The following is a 20,493-nucleotide window of genomic DNA, read 5'->3' as shown; positions in this document are numbered from 1 at the left end:
TGACCCAAACCAAAATGGGATTGAGCGACTAAAGATAGACTAAATCTACATCTATTCTACAACGGGCTGAGATGGCCACTAACCACTTTGACGGGAAGGTTGAGAGCAATCTTAGGTCCCGACTTGGGCTCCTGATCCTGTCCAAGGAGCTGTTGGGCGGGTTGAACTGCTTTTATTTGTGGGCCCTGAATGGCCCCTTGGTTAGGTACAGAGAGAGGCCTGCTCTTTGACATCTCTTTCTGACTGTTGAGCACCAGTGGAATGGACTTGGCCACCGGATTAGATTGGACAGCCTGGCCGGAGGCCTCTTTCTGTGTCTTACTTGGTCCCTGGCCGGGCGCCTGATCCTGGAGAGCCACCGGAATGTGGCCTTTCTGACTGAGTTTCTTCGCCCTCAACTCTCTGACCTGCTGACTTATTTCCTGTTTCAACCCCGCATCCAAGGCATCCCCACGGTCTACAGGCATACGGGGAATGTGAGAGGGAAGGAGCTTGTTGGCATGGGATGGTGTGCGCCTAGGAGCGTGAGCTCTTGGCAGGCCGTGCGAGGCCGAGGACAAAGGTGGTTGGTTGAATGACTGGTGATGACGGAGATGGGGGCGGGGCAGGTTACCATGCTGCTGCTTCTGGACCTAGGAGTCAAAGGAGGGTCAACAAAGCCATACAGTTGCGCAGACATCACGGCAGGACACGCTTTACTGTCCAAAAAAAAAAGCTTCAACTCAACCCTGTAAATTAATGTATAATTAAATGAATTAAAAGGCACAAGAGTGTTAAACAGACATTAGGGAGAACTGTGACCAAGAGACCTGATAAGATGAGTTTGGGCTGTTTACCAACACAGAAGGCACGGTGTGCTTCTTTCCCATGCCGACAGGAAGCCAGATAGGTTTTTAGAATTCAGTGACTGGATAATTCATTGAGCTGCTTAGGTCTTATGTATTCAGTTAAATGTAGGTTAATGCCCTGTTTGTACTCCTCGTTGATGCTTTCACTTGAGTCTTCTAGGTCTATAAAAAGACTCAGCAGTTCTGCGGGTTGATGCGTCATAAGTAAACTTTTAGTATTTTTGATTGTAAGGGTTTAAAATTCAAATTTGTAATATTAAGCTCCTATTCCTCCTAATGTTACTTTTCAGAAGAAGGATTTAGAAACACCTGCGTGTCGACAGTGTGACGTCTTCACCTAGAAAAGCTCATCTCAATCCATGGTCTAGAGCAGGGATGTCGAACTCAATTACACAAGGGGCCAAATTCCTTTAGACCAGTGGTCCCCAAAGCTTTTTACAGCGCGGACCGGTTTAATGTCGGCATAACGACCTACAGATAAAACAAAAATAAAAAGGCGCAGCAAAAAAATGTGGTGCATAAATACATTTTTCACCATAACGCTGTGTAGGTAAGAGCCCTGGGCTTTTTCTACAATAATATGATCCCATACAGAGTTTGAGTGACTTGACAGAGTTTCACTTGTTTTTTTTTTAGTAAACTTCAACGAAATAGTACCTTAACATGCTAATTTGACTTTGGAGAAAATCCTGTTTTCTTTCCAAAATAAAATATATTTAAGACAATAATAATCAATACAAAATAAATTAATAATTCAATAATTTCTTCTCTAATAATCTCTTTCTCTATGGCCCGGTATCAAATGCCTCATGGATCGGTACCGTCGCCGACCCTGTGGTAGTGAGGAACACTGGTTTAATGAGTCATGGCTGAAGAAAATGTTATGAGTCTGACAGAAAAATCTAGTGCCTAAAACGACAATATTACAAAGTAATATTTGGGTTTTTCCACCATCATCAAACACTCCCATTGAAATGTATTTTCTTTTAATTTAATCTTTTAATTAGTCTCTGTACAATTGTTCAAATCCATTTTCTATAATATTTACCTTAAACTATTTAAAAGTCAAAATATCAAAATGAACAACGATATTCATTGATTTGAGCCAACCATCAGGCAACCCACATAAAATGTCTTGGCGTCCAGATTTGGCTACGAGTTTGACACAGGTGGTCTATAGGAAGAAAAAAAACACTTGGGGAAGGTCAAGACCAGTACATGGTAGAGAACCGGATTTGTTCGTATTACCAGAAACTGAGCATTTAGATTTTCTCCTGGACCGTACGATAACCCTGTGTATCCAAGTTTAAACATGGTCAGGGCATTAAGAAGAACTGCTTAAGTTCATACTGGACTGATGAAGGGTTTGATGAACATGGAAACAAGTTAAAAGGATCAAAAACAGGAAGTTGTTGGTGGTCAATCAGTAAACAGATCAAATAAGAGGTACATTTATTAATTCAATCCAGACTATGATGATGCGTGTACCTCTTTAGCCCAAGCGGGTTTGTCGTTCGGATTGACGACATCTTTGTAGTGGTACAGTTGTTTCTTCTCCGCCTGTCGTCCCTCCTGCTGCTGCTGCTGCTGCTGCTGCTGTAGAGACACCAGGTAGGCTCTCTCCTGATGGAGCTGCCTCTGGAGCCGCTCCGCCTGCCGCTGCTCCTCGATCTGTTTACGTTTGTATTCCTGGAGGGTTCAATAGGAGAGGAAGGTGTTTGAACAATGACAGAATTGGAGATAGTGGTAAGAGATGATAAGAGGGAGAACTATTGAGAGCACAGATATGCCAATGACAGCTGCCATGTTCTTGCAATACCAAGATGAAAACTTGAGAAGATGATTGATTTCAAACCATCATTGCACTGACGTGCACAAAATAATGCTGCATACCAACGAGTAGTTTAAAGAAAGCCTGAAATAATTACTAAGGAATGTGGACCACATTATATGCTCTCAGGAATAAATGATATGTTCATTTTGGTTTCACATTGGAGCACCAAGAAATGTGCACTTCTCAAATCACAAATTATTACACGCCAATGTGGGAATAACCAGTGGTGCACGATTCATTTTCCACATTTTATACAGTGGCTGTTGTAAGGGTCAAAAGAGTAAATCATTTATTTTTAAATCTAAACATGCAAAAATTTCATTGCACCTCATTCAACCTTCTCTAGTTATATTTTCTTTTTGTTTTCCAACACGAAACCCTTTTTTCTTTTCTTTTTTATATTCATGTAAATCTTTTGGAGGGCAATACATGACAAAAATCACATTAGCGATGGACAAAGTCCTATAAATGTAAATAATAGACATAAATATCTGTCACAAATATGCTTTGCCAAGGTTTGGTATAAACAATAGGTTTATACTCTCTTAACATCGCTTTAAAAGCAGGCGTTACAAAGTGAACAATTGAATAAGGGGAAAAAAAACGTATTGTACCAATTAAACTTCTTGATTCAGGTGAACCTTTCTTTTTATTTATTTTCTTTTTCTTAGTTTGCTTTTTCATGAAACAACAATTTGTTCAAAAATAAATCTTCAATTTAATGTTATTATCACCTATTTATTATTTTTTTATTTAAGGTTTAACTATTTATTTATTTTTCAAGAAGAAAAAGATGGGAAGAAAACAATAAATACACGAAACAAACAACGTCAAATTCACAAGAGAAAAGTAATAATGGTGATACTCAGGTCTGCTAATGCTATTAAATTCAAAACAAAAAAAGAATAATTTAAAGCAGAAATGAAGCCATGCAGTGACTTCAAGGGCCACACAGCACAGTGTACACACAGAGAGGCTTCAGTTACCAGCAGTAACGCCTGCTCCTGCAGTAGCTGCTGCTGGAGAATCTCTAACTGCCGCTGTTCCTCCTCCAGCTGTCTACGGATATACTCCTGAGCAGCATGTCGGCACGAAGAGAGAGCAGCAGACAGAGAAAAATGACAGGAAATGTGAACATCAGATTACAGACGAGGGCAGGAAGAAAGAAATAGAGAAAGATAATCCCTGGAGATTACTGCGACAGAGGTGAGATAGAAGTTAGATAAAGTGGAAGGAAGGCTTTGTAGAGAAAAGAGTATGTCTGACTCAGCTCAAAACTATAGGTTCGAAGAGCATACTATGAAGGTATTTATACCATTTTGAAGGTATGTGAAATGTTTAACCTAAGATTACATTTTAGCCAAGAAATATCAACACAACATATCATCAATATTGCACAACAATAATGTTTCAAGACTAAAAAAGTTCACCTTTTTTTTTTATAGAGTAATACCTTTGACATTCAAGTCAAGGGTAAGGTTTTTTTTTTTTTTGGTTTTTTTTTACAATAAGCACATTTTTTTTTCAACCTTAAGCTTTTTACACGCACAGGTCTTCTTACATCTTACATCATTGTTTTATCATAATAAAACCAAATTTTATCTAAGAACCTCCCTCTGGAAAACACACAGAAATTGACATCTTTGAAGGAAAAATAAATGATCTTGTTTAAAAAAAACGTGCAATTCTTTTTATTTTTGCAGTTCTAGTCAAAATATATAATCTACTTTTAATAACAAGATAACATACATAGTATTATTATAATTATTGAATGTTAAGTGGCCTTTTTCCAGTAGGGGGAGCGGAAATGATCACAAAAAACTCAAACGTGGACCCCAAACTTTTTACACCACCATATGATTTTTCCATATTGTTGCTGCTTTTCAAAATTCCAGTATTTCCTGACTTTATTTAACTGTGTAGACAAACATTTAGTTGTGATTTATTTGGACTACAAACCTGCTCTCTCTCTGCATGCCGTCGCTCCTCCTCTCTGCGGAGCTGTTCCATTTCCTCATAGCGGCGTCTCTGCTCTCGCTCGTGCTGCTTCCTGAGTTCACGCTCTCGCAATTGCTGCTGTGGTGAGAGCAGAGGAAGTATAATTGCATCAGCACAGACCTGGAGTTGGCAGGTCATTTAGGGCTCAGTTATGGTCGACTAAAAAGTAGAGTCTGTTTGAACTCCAGTTTGAGGTTGCAGATTAAAGACTGTGAGCCTGCTCAGAGGAATTAATAGTCGCCACTGCCAGAGTCATAGATGAAGCTGCAGCATCTATTGAGAGACAGGAAAATTGACTATATTTTGAATCTAAATTCTTATGTTGAGTACTTATAACAATATAAAAGTGTATTAATCTGATTTAGACTTGACGGATTACCAATTGCAAACAAATGAACAGTCAGATCTCTATATAAGAAATATAAAATAAATACAAATCACACCTCAGAGGTGTTTTTATTAAACCCCTTTACTCACAATTCCACATCCTGTGTTCTCTTAATGATGAATTTGACTTTACCATCTCTGCGGGTTCTTTAATATAATTAATATCGTTTAACTGCTTATCAAAGGATCCTTCAACAAACTTGTGGACGCAATATAGTGATCCATATTGAAAAAAATATACATCTTTTTGGAGGTTGGCGTGATAGAGAAAATCTTAGGGAATTTTTTCACTAATTTATTGAAAGGTAGAACTTTACCACTGGAACTATAAGAAGTAGAAAATAAATAAAGTGCTGTCTAATTTCTTATGTTTTATAGAATGCAATTGATCTTGGTTCCCTTGAAAGTGATAATTCACCAAAAATTCTAATTTAACTCCTTTTTTTGCTCACGCTTATGTCCACTAAAACTAAAGGATGTCTTTGTGCATTTTTGGAGTGGATATTATTGCATGTATAACACTTGTAGAGACCCTTCATCAACATGACGGTGAGTGGATAAAAGGCTGAAATTTTAATTTAAAACCCGAATTGAGGCCAAATACGATAATATGATCAAATAATAAATCACAATACACCTTGCTAACAATATTTAGCGGCATGCTAATAATATTAAGCAGCATGTTTTGAACATCATCTACCTTTAAAATGAACAGGGCGGCTTCCACTGATTCGCCATGTCAAAATGCTACCAAAATAAATATTTTTCAAGTTGATAACATATCTCTGACACTAGTTCAATATCTTAAATGATGTTGTTATTTCATGTAAGTGAATGATTCATCAAGCATCACTTGTACCATTCAAAGAAAACAAGAGCGGAGGTCATATGCGGAGCATCCTGCACAAACTAACCTCCTCCAGGCGCCGTCGTTGCTCCTTCTGCTCCTCAATGCGTTTCTGTCTCTCAGCCAACAACAGGCGCTTGTGCTCCTCGTTCTGTTGTTGCTCCAGTTGCTGCCGGCGTTGGGCCTCCGAACGCTCCTTATTGGCCAGCTGGAGGCGAAGGAAGTCCCGCCTCAGTGTGGACTCCCCAGGGACGTTTATGATGGAGCTGATGTATAATGAAATGACAAAAACATCCAATTAGTAAACGCATTATTATTATTACTTTTGATATTTTTAATTGGATCTACAACTAACCAGGGGCATAAAATGAATAACTGGCACAACAACAGCCTTCATCTTGTTTTGTAAACAAATTGCAAAGAAGCTTCCACATTTCAATTACACGATTCCCACACAGGGGGGAGCCAGTAACATTATCTAAACTCCAACAGATTTGGCCTTTAATTTTTTATCTAATAAAGAGTATCCATGCAAAATTTCAGACTGATTCTAGACGGATTCAGCTGCAGTGATTGTTTTACTCTACGGGCATTTGGCGCCCAAACATAACAATTCAACTTTTTTCCTTGTTGGGAAAGAAAGTTTTATTTTCCCTAATGTCCTTCCTTCCTCGTTGGGTCCTAGCTTTTCCAAATTCTTCCCCCACGATCAACTTTACGTGGCCCTGAGTCGAATCGGAAAAAGGGATGATATTATCATCAGCGTCAGTAAAACCTCAAATGTTGTCTATCGCCAAGTCTTGAAGACTGCTGGGATCTTTGGAGTATGATCAGTTAGTCTTCATCCCAGGAACCAAGGACCCCCGCAGGGCCTTGCTGGCGTGGGATGCTAGTTGTTCATAATAGAAATAGTTGCTATAGAATACTTTTTGCCAACCTACAGAAACATAAGTAAAATAAAAGACTGACCTCGGTTCACCCATCTCTCTTTCTTCATCCTCCTCTTCACTTCCGCTGTACTCGTACTCGGTTTCATCTGAAGGACAATTGGGGGGAAAAAGAAAAGATTTACAGCGAGCCAAACTATAGAAATTCACATTTAATATCCTCCCCTGCTATTTATAGTGTTAGCGCTACAGATGCTTGAGGGCAAAAGTCCTCCCGATGTGACAGAAATGGAAGGAGCAGAAAGTTGCTGTCTCAACAATGACAAGACGAGTCTAAAAATCAGGCCATCTGCTCCAGAGCATTTTCTCTCCCCGAGCAGTTTTTGTGATTCTAGCTTAGTTTTGATGTACAACTGGATAACGATATTTTGAAAAAGAGATGACAGCCAATCTTGTCATGTATTTCTGGCTGAGATGAATAATAGCAGGAGAGAAAAGTTTGACCTTCATTTTTTTTCCATGCCGTTTATCTTGGTTTTTCGTGTTAGTTAGAGAAAGAGCATGATATCTAACAGCCGAGCTCAGTTTTAAGAAAGCCTCTTAATATCATCTCCCCTGTATCAACTATCCTCTCTGGATTTTTTTTTTAGCTCCATTTCCAAATCGAAAATGAAACGCTTCCCTCAGTGCCCCAGTTTACCCAGTTAAGCCCGCTCATTGGTCTGACCAACCTCCCTAGGGTAGCGACAGGTCAGTGGAAAAGCTTTGCTTCTAGCAGAGATGTAAGCGTCGCCGTAAACGATTGGGAAATTAGTATAATTGTATTTAATCTCCTGAGAATTTCAAGCTAATCCGATCATATAGTGTGAATGTTTCACTGCTCTTCTGCTTTGAAATGTCCAATTCAAACTTCTGCTTCGAAAGCTTAAAGAAAGAAATATGTTGTTTTATTACTATGAGAACAAGTCAAAAAACAGAAAAAGGGCACAATTTGGGACCTTCTATTTTTCTTTCCTATTCATTTAATGTGCTTCTTATGCGCCTGTTAACAAACATAATCAACAGCTGCTTCAATGTATATGTTGGTTGTCCTCAAGATCAAAGTTTACACACAGGGGTGGAGACAGTAATCCAGGTGGACAGCATTATATATTAAAAAAAAATGGACATATTGCCACAACTCAAAATCACCCCTGACACTATGAGTCTTGTAATTTTGTGCGCTTATATTATCAGATCAGAAATTTTAAAAACTAATTTAAATAGCAGCCTCGATAGGCGCCAAGATCCACTTATCTGATCTTAATTTTTTTTTAGGAGGCCAACATTCTCCTTATCTAAAAAAAATCCTCGAGCAGCTCTTGAGCCTCTCTTGAAAGAAAGTATTTCCCAGCTTTTCTTATAACATACTTTTAATATTAAACATTGTAATATTGAGAAAAGGCAGGAGAGATGAAGATAGAAACCCAGAGAAGACAACCTGGAAATCCAACTTACTTTACTTTACATAAGACAGGTTTTGTTTATTAGTAACTATTGATTAGAAATGATTAATTCAACACACCTCTCTCTCTGCATAAGGTTCCATATGTGACTAAATATACATTTTAAATTCTAGATGCTGATGCTGGTTTCCTCACCTCTCTCTCCTCGCTTCTTCTTGGTCCGGTCAATATGGTCCTTCAACTGAATTCGGATCTGCCTTTCATTTGGCAGGTCTCTGATGAAAGGATGCTTGAGGAGCTGCTCGGTGCTGGGTCTTTGACTGTGGCTCTTCACCAGACAGCCGTCTATGAAGGACTGGAACTTCTTTGACCTGAACAAAAAAACCTGGTTCTTCAATCTACACAAATGGGAGTCAAGTACAAGAAAACGCATGCCGCCTTAAAGCCTCAGGTGGACTCTGTCAGTACCAAAATACATAAATATTTGATCAACTCTATGTCCATTTTGCAAACATAAATTGATTTTAAAACCTGATCTTATTAGTATTTGACCACAGTTTGATCAACCCCATCATTGCTCTGTTCTTGATTTTAAGCATTGGAACTGCACATAGACATTGCTGATAAAACAGGATTCATGTATGTCTTTATCTCTACAACACATTGTTCTCACAAGCCCTTTTTTTCCAATATGTAACCTAGAATGGAATCTTTTTTTTAGTGTAATCTATATTAGTGTTGTACTTTTTGAGACTGCTCATTTTTATCCATGTGACCTGGTCTCAGGTAACATGTTTCTGATCCTTTATATAATAATGTAAACAAGAATATGTGACAGAAACGCAAAGGCTGGTAATGTGATGATAACTTAAATTGACTAAACAATACTTTTTTAGCAACTAATAAAACCATCCATTAAATGTGGTTTACCGAATATAAACTATGCTTGCATTGAGAAAAAATATACTTAAACACACAAATGTTTTTGACAGCAGAAAAAGCTTGTCACTTTCCGTTGGTTAGAACTAAAAATAAACTGTAATAAAACAATTAGACTAATATATTAGAGGTTTTCCTGAACTAAAATAAGACTAAAATAATCAGACTTTTAGTAAACTGATGACTAAACTAGACGACATAGAGAATGAATGCTGAAATACAAAAAATATATCAACTGCTAACAAGACCAAAATTAGAATTAAAATATGTGACTGAAACAAATACAAACTAAAAAGACAAATAGAGTTGATTAAATAAAAAAAAAAAAGTATTTTCATTTTTGTCTCAGTCTCCATCCGGAAAAGTCTTGGTCTCTCCGGTCTTGACTACAAGTCTAACCTGAATTACATCAAATTCAAGGTGCTCTTTAGCAGAAGAGACGCACATACGTCATTGTATAATCAGAATTACCCATCATTTACTTTTCACATTTAAACTAAGGAAGACTCACCACTTCTTTGACTTGAGTCGGGGGGCAGGGTTGCGTGGGATGAGGAAGAGGGCTCTCATTGGATGCATGTCACAAAGCGCTGCATAGAGGAAAGTGACACAAATATTTACATAAAACCTCACAACGACACCTAAAGCTTTCCTTTGTTAAAAATGAAATCTTGCATAGTTTTTGCATTAAAACTTCATCTTTAGCAGGTTAAAATGAATATACCATAATTTGATAACGATGATTGATTTTTTCCAGAATTTCTTGTTAATTTTACTGTTTATGATTCCATTTCTAACATTCACGAACACGTATGAGAAAAGTACAAAAACATACTAAAGTCTTCCGAGTGACTTATCTTGTGTCTACTGGTAACTTACGTGGAGCTCCTTCTGCCATTTCAATGGCTGTGATGCCCAACGACCATAAATCACTCTGAACAAAAACAATAGAGAAAGGTCACAAACAAAGCTGAACAGGAAACAAAAGCAAAAAGTTAAGCACCTTGAAGTCATAAGTGGCATCAGGATTCTCATCACAGGCAATGACCTCAGGTGCCATCCAATAAGGCGTGCCGATAAATGTGTTTCTTCTTCCGACCGTCCGATCCAACTGAGCCGAAACCCCGAAGTCCACTGCAGGATTGAGACATGGAGATGGTTGGAAGGTTAAATGATCAAGGGGAAAGATGAGCAGCCATACCCCTCCAAAAACCAGATGCATCAGTCTATATCATTGGAATCTTCCTCAAATCAATAAATACAGATGCTGTTTTAATTACTTGTCATATAAAGGCCGAGCGTTCAGTCATGCTTACATTTGAGAAACCTCATTTATTTTCTAAGAAGAGAAACTTCATTTTACTTTTTTACTTCTTCACAGAATTTGTGTTGTAAAACACATGAGGCCTCACACGTACACTCACATTCATTTTTGAATCTGCGCAAGAACTTTTCCTTTTACATTCTTATCAACGTGGAATTAATCGCAGACTTGTTTGTCCCTTTCCACGCCCTAATTCAGATATTTAAATGAACCAGAGTAATCATTCTCTCCGCGATCAGAAAAAACAATTAAAACATTGATTTAAAGTGGATTAACCATTTATTTTCATTCATTTTAAAAACCTTTCTCAAATCGATCACATACTTAAATTTAAATTAATGCAGACGAGCTTTGGCGTAAATATTTATATTTTACATTACTTATATTACTTGCGTTATTAAAACAAATACTTGATTTACATTGAAGATCAGGGGCTTGTTTGAAACATCTTAAAATGGAGTTTAACAGGAATACAACTGTAAATCAGTAGCTAAAAGTACTCAGTGGTGATGATGATGTGAAGATGGTCTGATTGTCTGAGCTTCAGATAAATTCTTATTACATTTATAAAATAAAAGGATTTTGTCTACAAATGAAAAAATCATGTGACGGTATATTTATATAAGCTTGTTTTTCAAGCAGATCGCTCAGATCGTGTGATGACATGAGGGAAACCGGCTTTAGCTGCTTTAATTCTGCAGCTTTAGTTTGATCAAACATTATGTTGTTTCACAACAGTCTGTGACTCTCATAGAGAAAGACTCAGACGCTGATCATTTTGTTTGTTATATTATCAAATAAGCTTATAATTCCTTTACTTTTTTTTCTAAATAGCATGAAATAAGGGGATTACAATATTCAGTATAAAATGATCAATGTTGTCTTAATAAATACTGATCATCAATTTGGTGAATGAGAACATGTTTATAAGTTTGTGAATAATTCAATATCCACTTGTGTAACTACAAACACTTGTGTGTGTGTTAGTTTTTGATCAATATTGATCATTAAAGTAACTCTCATGTGAACATCTCACCATGACTAGTGGGGCTGACATGCATCCTAGCCGTAATCATTGTGTGTACGACGCCTTAATACATTGTTGTGTTTTCTAAATTTTAACATTTTGAAAACTGCAATGATGACCATGATGATTGTCACAAATATTGTGATGAAATGTACATTACGTGAATCTATCTTACACTACACATTGCAATGTTTTGTGTTGTAATTTGGCTTGGTTCTGATCTGACATCAAGATTCACGGAACAGGTGTGACAAGAAGCTCACACACTCCTGACTGGGCATCAAACCGTGGGTTGTTCAAGGAAAAGTAGCCCTTTTTTTTTGAGAATCATAGAAATGACATGAGAGAGATAAATGTGTGTATATTCCGCACAAAATAAGCACACACACACACACACGGAAACATGATACTGTCTGAACAATCTAGAAGATTTTTTGTCAAGTGGGTTCAGACGAGAGACTGACCGAGTTTGACCTCTGCATTCTCAGTCAGCAGTACGTTCTGTCCCTTGATATCTCTGTGGATGACCTTGTGCTGATGGAGATGAGTCAGACCCTGCAGACAGAGAGACACACCATCAAGGACAGCAGCCACACGAACAGGACAAGTTTGTCTACAACGGTAACGGCGAGGCTCGCTAGGCTAAAAATAACTCCGTGGCAGTATTTAATACGCAGATAAGACGTCGTATTTTCATGCACAACAGTGGGATGACGGGACATGTCTGGGGAGGTCCACGCCTGGAAGTGACTCACCCAGAGCTCTCAAATGATAACTCATCTATTGGAAAGGTGAGTCCCTTATCACTTTAACACTAATTATGTTTTTATATTTCTTTGATCCTTCTATAAATAGTCTGGAGATTATCATTTAGGCTTTTCACTCTTAAAGTCTCTTGAGTTTGGATTTGGTTTGTGGGTTCACTAGCAGAAGGTTTGCTTAAGTAACTAACGTGTTTTATTATAGTTAGTGTTTTTTAATAAGGAAATCGGGTTGTTTTAAGTGGGCCAGACCAGGGCAAATTGTGAACATTTGACTGTCTTTATGTGGCCTGAATGAGGTTTAAAGATCATGTAAAAACTAATAATTGTAGTATTTATTAGTCGTTTCTGAATATGACTGTATTGTTTTTGTTTTGGGACTTACATCCTCTTTCGCCATCTTGTGAGTCTATATTGCTATATTTAAAAAAAAAAAAAAAAGACAGATTTTATACTTTTTATACACATTTTTTGCTTGATGGCCCCTCACAACACGGTGCCCCCTTAGGAAATGTAATTGCTCACAAATGGTGAAAGCTGTCCAGAGAAACTCAGGCCAATGAGCTAAAACTAAAGATAATAAAAGAAAAATATTTTTGGGATTGAAGGAAAAAACATGTCTTAGAGGCTCTTTTGTGCCTAAAAGTATGTTCCTTGAAAAATATTTTTGGTTGTCGTTTAATGCATTTTTCCAGTAAGGCGTGTTTGGGGCTAGAACTCTACAACATCGTAATAGTTCATTGTCATCTGATTTATTTTGGTTGTTGTTGTTTTCCTCTTCACTCCAATTTCTTTCTTCTTTAGGGTTTGTGTTTTAGGGCTATCCATGTTGTTAGCAACCTGTGGTCAAAGTGTTTTTGAGTCGAGTCATGTCATAAAAACAAGCATCTTTTTGCTTCTATTGTTGTCTTAAATGGTGGTTTTATATAATGATCAAAGGTTGTAGTCTCTTTTTGGTCAAGATTAAAAAGTTATTAAAGAATTGATTCTAAAGTTTGGAAGCAATCAAAAACTGCAGCAAAAAAAAACACTGTGTTGGATTAATGTCTCGCACTTACCCTGAGAATCTCTCTGCAGATGTAAGCAGTCCACTCCTCCTTCAAACTGTTGCCCTTCGTGTTCTTGATCAAGTCCGTCACCGACCCGGCACCACAGAACTCCATGACCAGCTACACACAAACAGGGTTGACACAACACTTAATATGTTGAATAAACTGTATTTCCCAAACCAGGAAAGATGAAGAAGGCTTTTCTTATATTATGTAGATATTATTTATAAGCTATATTTTGACAAATGAGATAACACGTGAAGCAGTACTTCCATACCCAAAGCTGGTCATCGATGCCTGGTGGATTTTTCTTAATGAACGCTCCATAGTAGGTAGCAATGTTGCGATGATGGCTGTACTTCTTCAGCATGTTGATTTCAGCTTTAATTTCTTCCTCCTCGTCCTTAAGGAAAACACAACAGTTATTCAGAGTGAACAGTGTATTTGTCTATAAATGCATTTCAAATGTATTTATATAAAATGTCTGGATTTCTGAAGCATTTATCAAAGCAGCAATGATGAAAAAGTAGGCTTAGTTTTGCCAATGTTAAACATAAGCATTGTTATTTAGTGGATGTGAGTGTGATTAGAGGAAATGAAAATGTTTAAGGTAATGTTGATTTTCTGAACATATAACAACGCTTGCAATACATTCTTATTTTTTGTATGTACTATCTCACCATAGTAAAACTAGACAGTATTGTTAGAAACTTTCTTCTCTACTTTTCTTCTTGACCATTCATGCTGATGCCCATTCATTTGTTCTTTTTTACATTCATTCATGAGTATCTTTGTTGAATTTCTGCTGGCAGCTGAGCACTGACTGAAGAACATCTCTAAATATAGCTGCGATTCCCTCCCGCTATAAAGGCCCACCAGAGACATAACTGCCGTCCTCACACCTCCAGCTTACATCACCATGGCAATAAGGCTTGTCCCCGTTTCCCCTCTGCTACATCAAACACATTCGCCAACTCATCACTCTTAATTAGATAACTTGGACAACAGCGTCGTAGCCACAGGAGGTGGTTTGTTTTTCAGAAATAAATGCCCTATTTTTTTTTTACATGTGCCTTGTGTTTGCACGTACCCCTGTGACATCCATGACTTTGATGGCCGCCAGCTGCCCCGTCTTGACATGGCGACCCTAGAAAAGAAAGAACAGAGGAAAAGGGAAAATCAATATTGTAGCCAACAATACTTTTTACTTTTTACATGCATCAACAGAACAAGAACTGGAAAAATAGAACATAAAGTATTATGTGCTTACTAGACGAAAGCATGAAAAGTACTAGTATTAGTACCAGTAATAAGCTGACACAATAAAAAAGGCTGATCATTTTCAGTCTCCTGATAAATGTAAGTAGTTTGTTAGGCAGGAAACACAAAGCAGGTAAATAAACATGTTAATCTAACACTGGCAAGAATCCTTAGACTTAAACCAGCTTTATCTGGACGGAATGTAACAATTGCTTTGTATTCGTCTGGGAATGACGTATTAGCACTGTCGGCATAAACCGTTTTAGCGGAAAACAAAGCAGTGACTGCTATGTTCTCGGTTCTAAATCGGAAAGAACGTAAAAACATCAAAACAAGTGATGACGTACAGTACCCTATAACTCACATGGACCTTTGAGGTTAAATGAGCCAACAGGGACTTAAATACAAAAGAAAACACCATGTAGCTGAAACGTAATGATTAAGCTCCAGTATAAACCGGAAGATTGTTTAAGATCAACAAGGTCATTTATTCTAACTACAGACAGAGGTCCCTTGGATTGTTTAATGCTTTTTGTTCCACACAACAGGGCAAATATTCTCATTCAATGTGTGGCTAGAAAGATTGAAAAGGAATTTCTCATTAGGATCAGACTGCCCCAATTCCTGAAGCACAAGGACAGGCTTTGTTGGAATCCAACAAAAGAATTATAGCCACTTACAAACTAGATCTTTGAGACACCAAAGACGTCCAGTCTTTCACACTGGCTGAAAAACTCTTCTCGGACACCCACGCATGAAAGAAATGATAGAAAGAGTACCACTGCGTAAAAGAGAGAGGATGTGACGCATAGAAATTGGACATGGATATTATCTGTGAAGGATTCAGGGAGACCTCTATCCATTCATACTCAAATCAGTATTGATTCAGCTTTTATACAAGCATAAGACGTACAAAACCATCATATCATATCACGTTTTTGCATTTCATAGAAAGAAAGGACAACACCAAGGTAGTAAAAATGACCCAATTATTCTACTGTGCCTCATTTTACTCTGTAAGGTTGGGCGATATGCAAGTCAAGTTTGGTTTGATCTTGAAACGTTCCGATAAGTCAGTCCATTTCTGACTCTTGTGGTTTTTAAAGTTTAAACAGGTGCTTTTCACTAGGCCAACAGTGAACATGTATTTTTTTCCTTTTCTCAAGATCTCAGCATCAGTTGCCAGAAAAGATAACATCATTTCATTTTCAAGTTCCATCCAGAAACAGAGCAGGGCAAACTTCGTAGTTTGAGCTAGCACTATGTTTTTTATTTAAGACCGAATTCTGTTTGTCGGATTGGAAAGTTTTTGTCTTTTCCCAGTTTTTAAAGGAATGTGGCTGCATAATTAAAAATTCACTTGGCTTAGAAGAAAGCAAACATTTTATACTTTTTAAAGTCAGATTCGGAAGTAAATTACTTGCTCGGAATCTAAGCTGTATGCTTTCCGATGGTTCACTGATGTACGCTTGCTCCAGTAAAAATAAAAGTGTAGTGTATCCACTGCAGAGAGCTCGCCGCAGTTGAGGCACTTAAAACACAGAGATATTGATCAGAAAGGGTGTGTATCACTCAGCCGCCGAGACGCAACGCTCCATCAACACGTATCTGACGTATAAGATGGAATCCCGAGTTCAGCATGATTGTAATTCAGACACTGTCAATATACACAACCAGTTTTACGCGTACAATTACATTGACCTGCTGCGTATAATATGGGATGTTTTATGGTTTGACACAAGCCAACTATCTATGGTTCTGTCCAAAGAAGAATCTGACAAAAAACTCTATGGTAAATACGGATGGTAACCACTAGGCTTAAAAATATTTACAACACTACAATTACACGCAGGTTGTAGCTTAGTCAAGTGCTGTTCTTTGAGATCACAAACTCCACTTCGACTAGATTTTAGTTCCAGATTGTAAAAAAGAAGCTACCAAGTGTGAGAGTCCACTGCTTCATAAAAATAGTACAGACATTATCACCAGCATGTTCCACTGCCTGCACTGCATGCTCAGCATCTCTGGAAATATGCAGCTGTTTTTTCAGTCCACTAGGCCACAAATTTGGCAACTGCCTACTTTCTTGATTCAAATTATATTTCGACGAATGTGATTTTCAAATCACGGAGACTATGGTTTTGAAGAAAAAAAAAACAGGGACTACAGTTGGTGGCTGTTCGCCTCTTCCAAGTCACAGTTGCAACCCCTCAACAAGAGAATAGTTACATGAACTGGATTTTCAAAAGCTCAGATGTCAGACAAGTGTGGGCTTATTATTAATAACTCAACATAAACTTCTGAGATAAGTTTTGCATTCAGACATAAAATTCCCCCTAAGCCTTAACAGACAGACAGTTCACTAGACTGCTCTACTTTTGGAAATAACCTATGATGACCCATGACTGTTTTCCAGAAGGAACAAACGATTCTGTGAGATCTGGGCATAAACAGTCAACCACAAATATAAATGCTTCTGAAAAAAAACAAAGAAGATCCACAAATCGGTTTCTTAAATTTAGTTAATCCTGAAATTTTATTCCAACTGAGGATTGTAATTCTAGCCATACTTTTTTTCCGCAAAGAACATGGCCATTTTTTAAAAGCACATTGTAAAACCATGAGAAAAATGCCATCCCACTCTTTCCCCAAGCTAAACTATTCATAACAAAGAGCTTTTAGCTTCACAAGCATTTCCATCCCTTCCTCCACTCATTACTGCTCTGGCAATGACCTAAATCTGTTTCTCTCACTGTTACGCTGTACATTCTCTCAAAGTCTGACCCTCTTAACTGGCACCAATTTCCTTTTTTCCTGTCATTGAGTGCCTCTCGACGACTCGCTGACTTCTGCTCCCTCTGCCGCTTTGTATTTTCTGCCTCCTCTGCCTCTCTCATGCCTCACAAGTTCGACTAGCAGGCTGTAAAATGTGGCTTCTCCTTGATGATGACTGAGCTCAACACTAATGCCTGCAAAACAACATTCAGCTCCCAGCTCCACTAGCAAATGGGACAAGAACCGAGGACTAGCTGTCTGCTCCTGTATCTTCAGAAGGGTCTGGAACTGATGTGGACCTGAACGTTCCTTCAATCAAAAAAAACACACCACCCAACATAATATATTACATTTCTCTGCGCATACATCAAGAATTCTACACCTCTACAACAGGAATCCTTTTAATATTGTTCAACTATGGATCTACATCAGGGATCCTTGACTATTTCTGCACCAGAGACCAGTTTAATATCAGCATGTTTCCACAGATTAGTCATTAGATTGAAAACAAAACAAACATAAACATACAAATAACTTTAAGTGCATGAAATCACCAACTGTAATCTATACTATTTATAGGCAATGAGATGGTCCAATATAGAGTTTGTGAACTACTCATTTTTATCTAATTTAGAGCTTACTTTTTGAGAAAACTTGACCTAAGCATTCATTCAAATCAAGAGTCACAGGCTAATGTAACTTAGAGTAAAATCTGTTTGATTTGTTGTTGTTGTTCATTTTCTTTCTGTGTGACCCATAAACAAATACCTCACATACTTTTCTAGATTAACCTCATAATAATCCGTTTCTATCCCTTTTTATCCATCCAGTACTTGACATGTAAACTAGTAATGGGCTGATGAAGCTTCATGAAGCAGTTTCATGTTGTTTAGAGGTCTGTAGGTGGCGCCATCAGTGTAAAAATGATGTGATCTTTTATTATAAGTTGTTCTAAACCGTGCAGAGAAAGCCATCTAGCGGACTGAATTACACGTGAATTACAATAAACTATTTTCTACTCTACTAATTTACAAATTTTATCATCATTAATCACGTAATTATTGAATCACTTTGAATACAATAGGCAAGTATATCCTCTTTTTTTATGTATCCTCTACTTTTCTAGGCATTGGTCTGGGAGTTCATTATTTTGAATGACAGCTGATACAGTATTGTTGTGTGCTTTTAAGGTGTCAACATTTTCGAAAAATAAAATCCTATTAATAAACCAAACCCTGACTTTAAACATCAACAGCCAAAGATGGTGATCGAAAATCCAGCCCTGGAAATGATCTTCGAATGTGTTCATTCTACCTTTCTTTTATCCTGTGAAAACTACTTTGAACATGATAGCAAAATGTTGCGCACAAATACACATCAACTTCACACCGACTTCCAAGACACCACATTTCTTCCAGGCCAGGTGTGTTTGAGTGATAACACACCAAAAGGTTTTCCCCTTAGGATGGTCAGGCTGTGATGAAGACAGCACTGCGATAACCAGCCGATCCAAACTCAATTCAAGACGGACGTTCACACAATTATAATAAAAGAGGATTAATGGGCATGAAAGCTGAAAAATCTAACACAACACTGATTTCGCTGTTAGAGATATGAAGATGGATTTTTTTTTTCCAAAAGGAAGATTGAACAAAAATTAACATTAAAGAATTCACTCAATTGTCATAGTTTTAAGAAATCCATGAACACAGAGGGGCCTTTATAAGGTCCATGACTGCACAACAATATTCATGCATTTATTGCATATCCCGTTTATTAATGTATATATAAATAGAATGTATATAAAAAAAATAATTTCCCGAAAAGATCTCCAGAGGGATTAATAAAGTATATCTAATTCTACTGAATATATAATCATTGCATAATGACCAATCTTTTTTGATATTCATTATCATATGTCATTTCTTAAGGTTAATTTCAAGGCTTGACATGTCCAAGATAGTTACACACAGTATCCAAGCTTTATAATGTGGAATACCAAAGTGGAAAAAGTAGTTATTCTACTATATTTAAATGTTTCGAAGAACACAGGTCTTTGTTTTGTCTATTTTCTGCATCAATTGTTGTAGAATTGTTGAAGGAAATTGTAGTGCCTTCTTAACGTTAATAACAACAGTGCCACAAAATATATTGTTCAAGTTAAATGTTATACATTTACAGTATATTTGATTTAGGAATCTTTTTTTTCACTTGCTTGTGGTGCACGCCGAGTAGTCAGAAATCTTGTACCTGACTTGATATCGCTGTCAAAAGATTTCATGGTTGACTTGCTGGTGTGTTTTACTTTTGGACAGGGTCTCCACTGACCACACAGCAATTGATAAATTGAGCTTTTCTCTTTCACAATTTTTAACTTTCATGTTGTGTTTTATTGGACCGCACTGAATTCTACAGACAATTTTGAAGAAACAAAAATAAATATTTTTAAAAGCCATCCTTTTTTATTGATGAATATAAGTACAACTTTCATAAGATTCGACACATACTCTTGTTAAATCAGGACGGCCTTGTGCTGCATCAGTGGGTAAACAAATACATACTTTGTAGGAAACATACATTTCATTTTAAGAACCCTTTTACAATAATGCATAGTAACCCAGTTTTAATGACGAACATAAAATAATAAACAATGACTGCACAATGAACCCATGGCAAGTGCTTCTTTGGAAGCTCAAGATAAGCTTCTTCAATGTCTCTTTAGGTGTTTGTTTGTGTGCAGATTCATGCCCTTGCCAAGTCAATTACACACACCCCAACCCCCTTTTACCTTGGACACATTTACTATGCCGGACACTTCCTGTAGTAGCCTAGCAACAGAGTCTCCGACAGCCCAAGTACAGTGGACATGACACCAGCAAAGATTTGGGGAAACTGCCATCTTAATGTCTGCATGTTGCTGAGACGATACAAACGTAAGCATTTAGCGGCCAAAACTTTTTCTAAAGGGCCCCAAGCATATTTTTTATTGTTGATAAAAGATCCTTGTGGGATCATTCATTACATTTATTTCTAACAAATTTGTCACTCATTTGAATCCTTTCAAATCCCAGGAAGTCTCTTTGTTGGTGACTTTTTATTTGTTGCGGTGTTT

At 37.4% G+C, this 20,493-nt stretch overlaps 1 protein-coding gene across 11 annotated transcripts in view; it reads right to left on the bottom strand.

Moving 5' to 3' along the window:
* Positions 1-20,493, bottom strand: part of LOC148060835 (traf2 and NCK-interacting protein kinase-like) — a 62,726-nt gene that overhangs the window by 18,478 nt on the left and 23,755 nt on the right. For 4 of the 11 annotated variants that reach the window (XR_015709277.1, XR_015709278.1, XM_087779969.1 and 1 more), the window contains exons 3-16: positions 14,437-14,493; positions 13,624-13,749; positions 13,356-13,466; positions 12,001-12,091; positions 10,189-10,319; positions 10,065-10,119; positions 9,697-9,775; positions 8,442-8,617; positions 6,884-6,950; positions 5,982-6,180; positions 4,642-4,758; positions 3,669-3,755; positions 2,337-2,537; positions 84-632 (exon numbers count right to left, since the gene is read on the bottom strand). Coding sequence is in view for 9 of the 11 variants with exons in the window: in XM_087779969.1 (XP_087636095.1) it covers positions 84-632; positions 2,337-2,537; positions 3,669-3,755; positions 4,642-4,758; positions 5,982-6,180; positions 6,884-6,950; positions 8,442-8,617; positions 9,697-9,775; positions 10,065-10,119; positions 10,189-10,319; positions 12,001-12,091; positions 13,356-13,466; positions 13,624-13,749; positions 14,437-14,493 (2,046 nt within the window). In the remaining 2 variants the exon portion in view is untranslated. The remainder of the gene's footprint in view (positions 1-83; positions 633-2,336; positions 2,538-3,668; positions 3,756-4,641; positions 4,759-5,981; positions 6,181-6,883; positions 6,951-8,441; positions 8,618-9,696; positions 9,776-10,064; positions 10,120-10,188; positions 10,320-12,000; positions 12,092-13,355; positions 13,467-13,623; positions 13,750-14,436; positions 14,494-20,493) is intronic. The other 7 variants (XM_087779972.1, XM_087779975.1, XM_087779974.1 and 4 more) reach the window with 3 other exon arrangements.

This window comes from Callionymus lyra, chromosome 18 (assembly GCF_982586985.1).
Source record: "Callionymus lyra chromosome 18, fCalLyr1.hap1.1, whole genome shotgun sequence".
Lineage (NCBI taxonomy): Eukaryota > Metazoa > Chordata > Actinopteri > Syngnathiformes > Callionymidae > Callionymus > Callionymus lyra.
The sequence above is the reverse complement of the archived record's forward strand: the minus strand, read 5'-3'. Positions and strand labels throughout refer to the sequence as shown.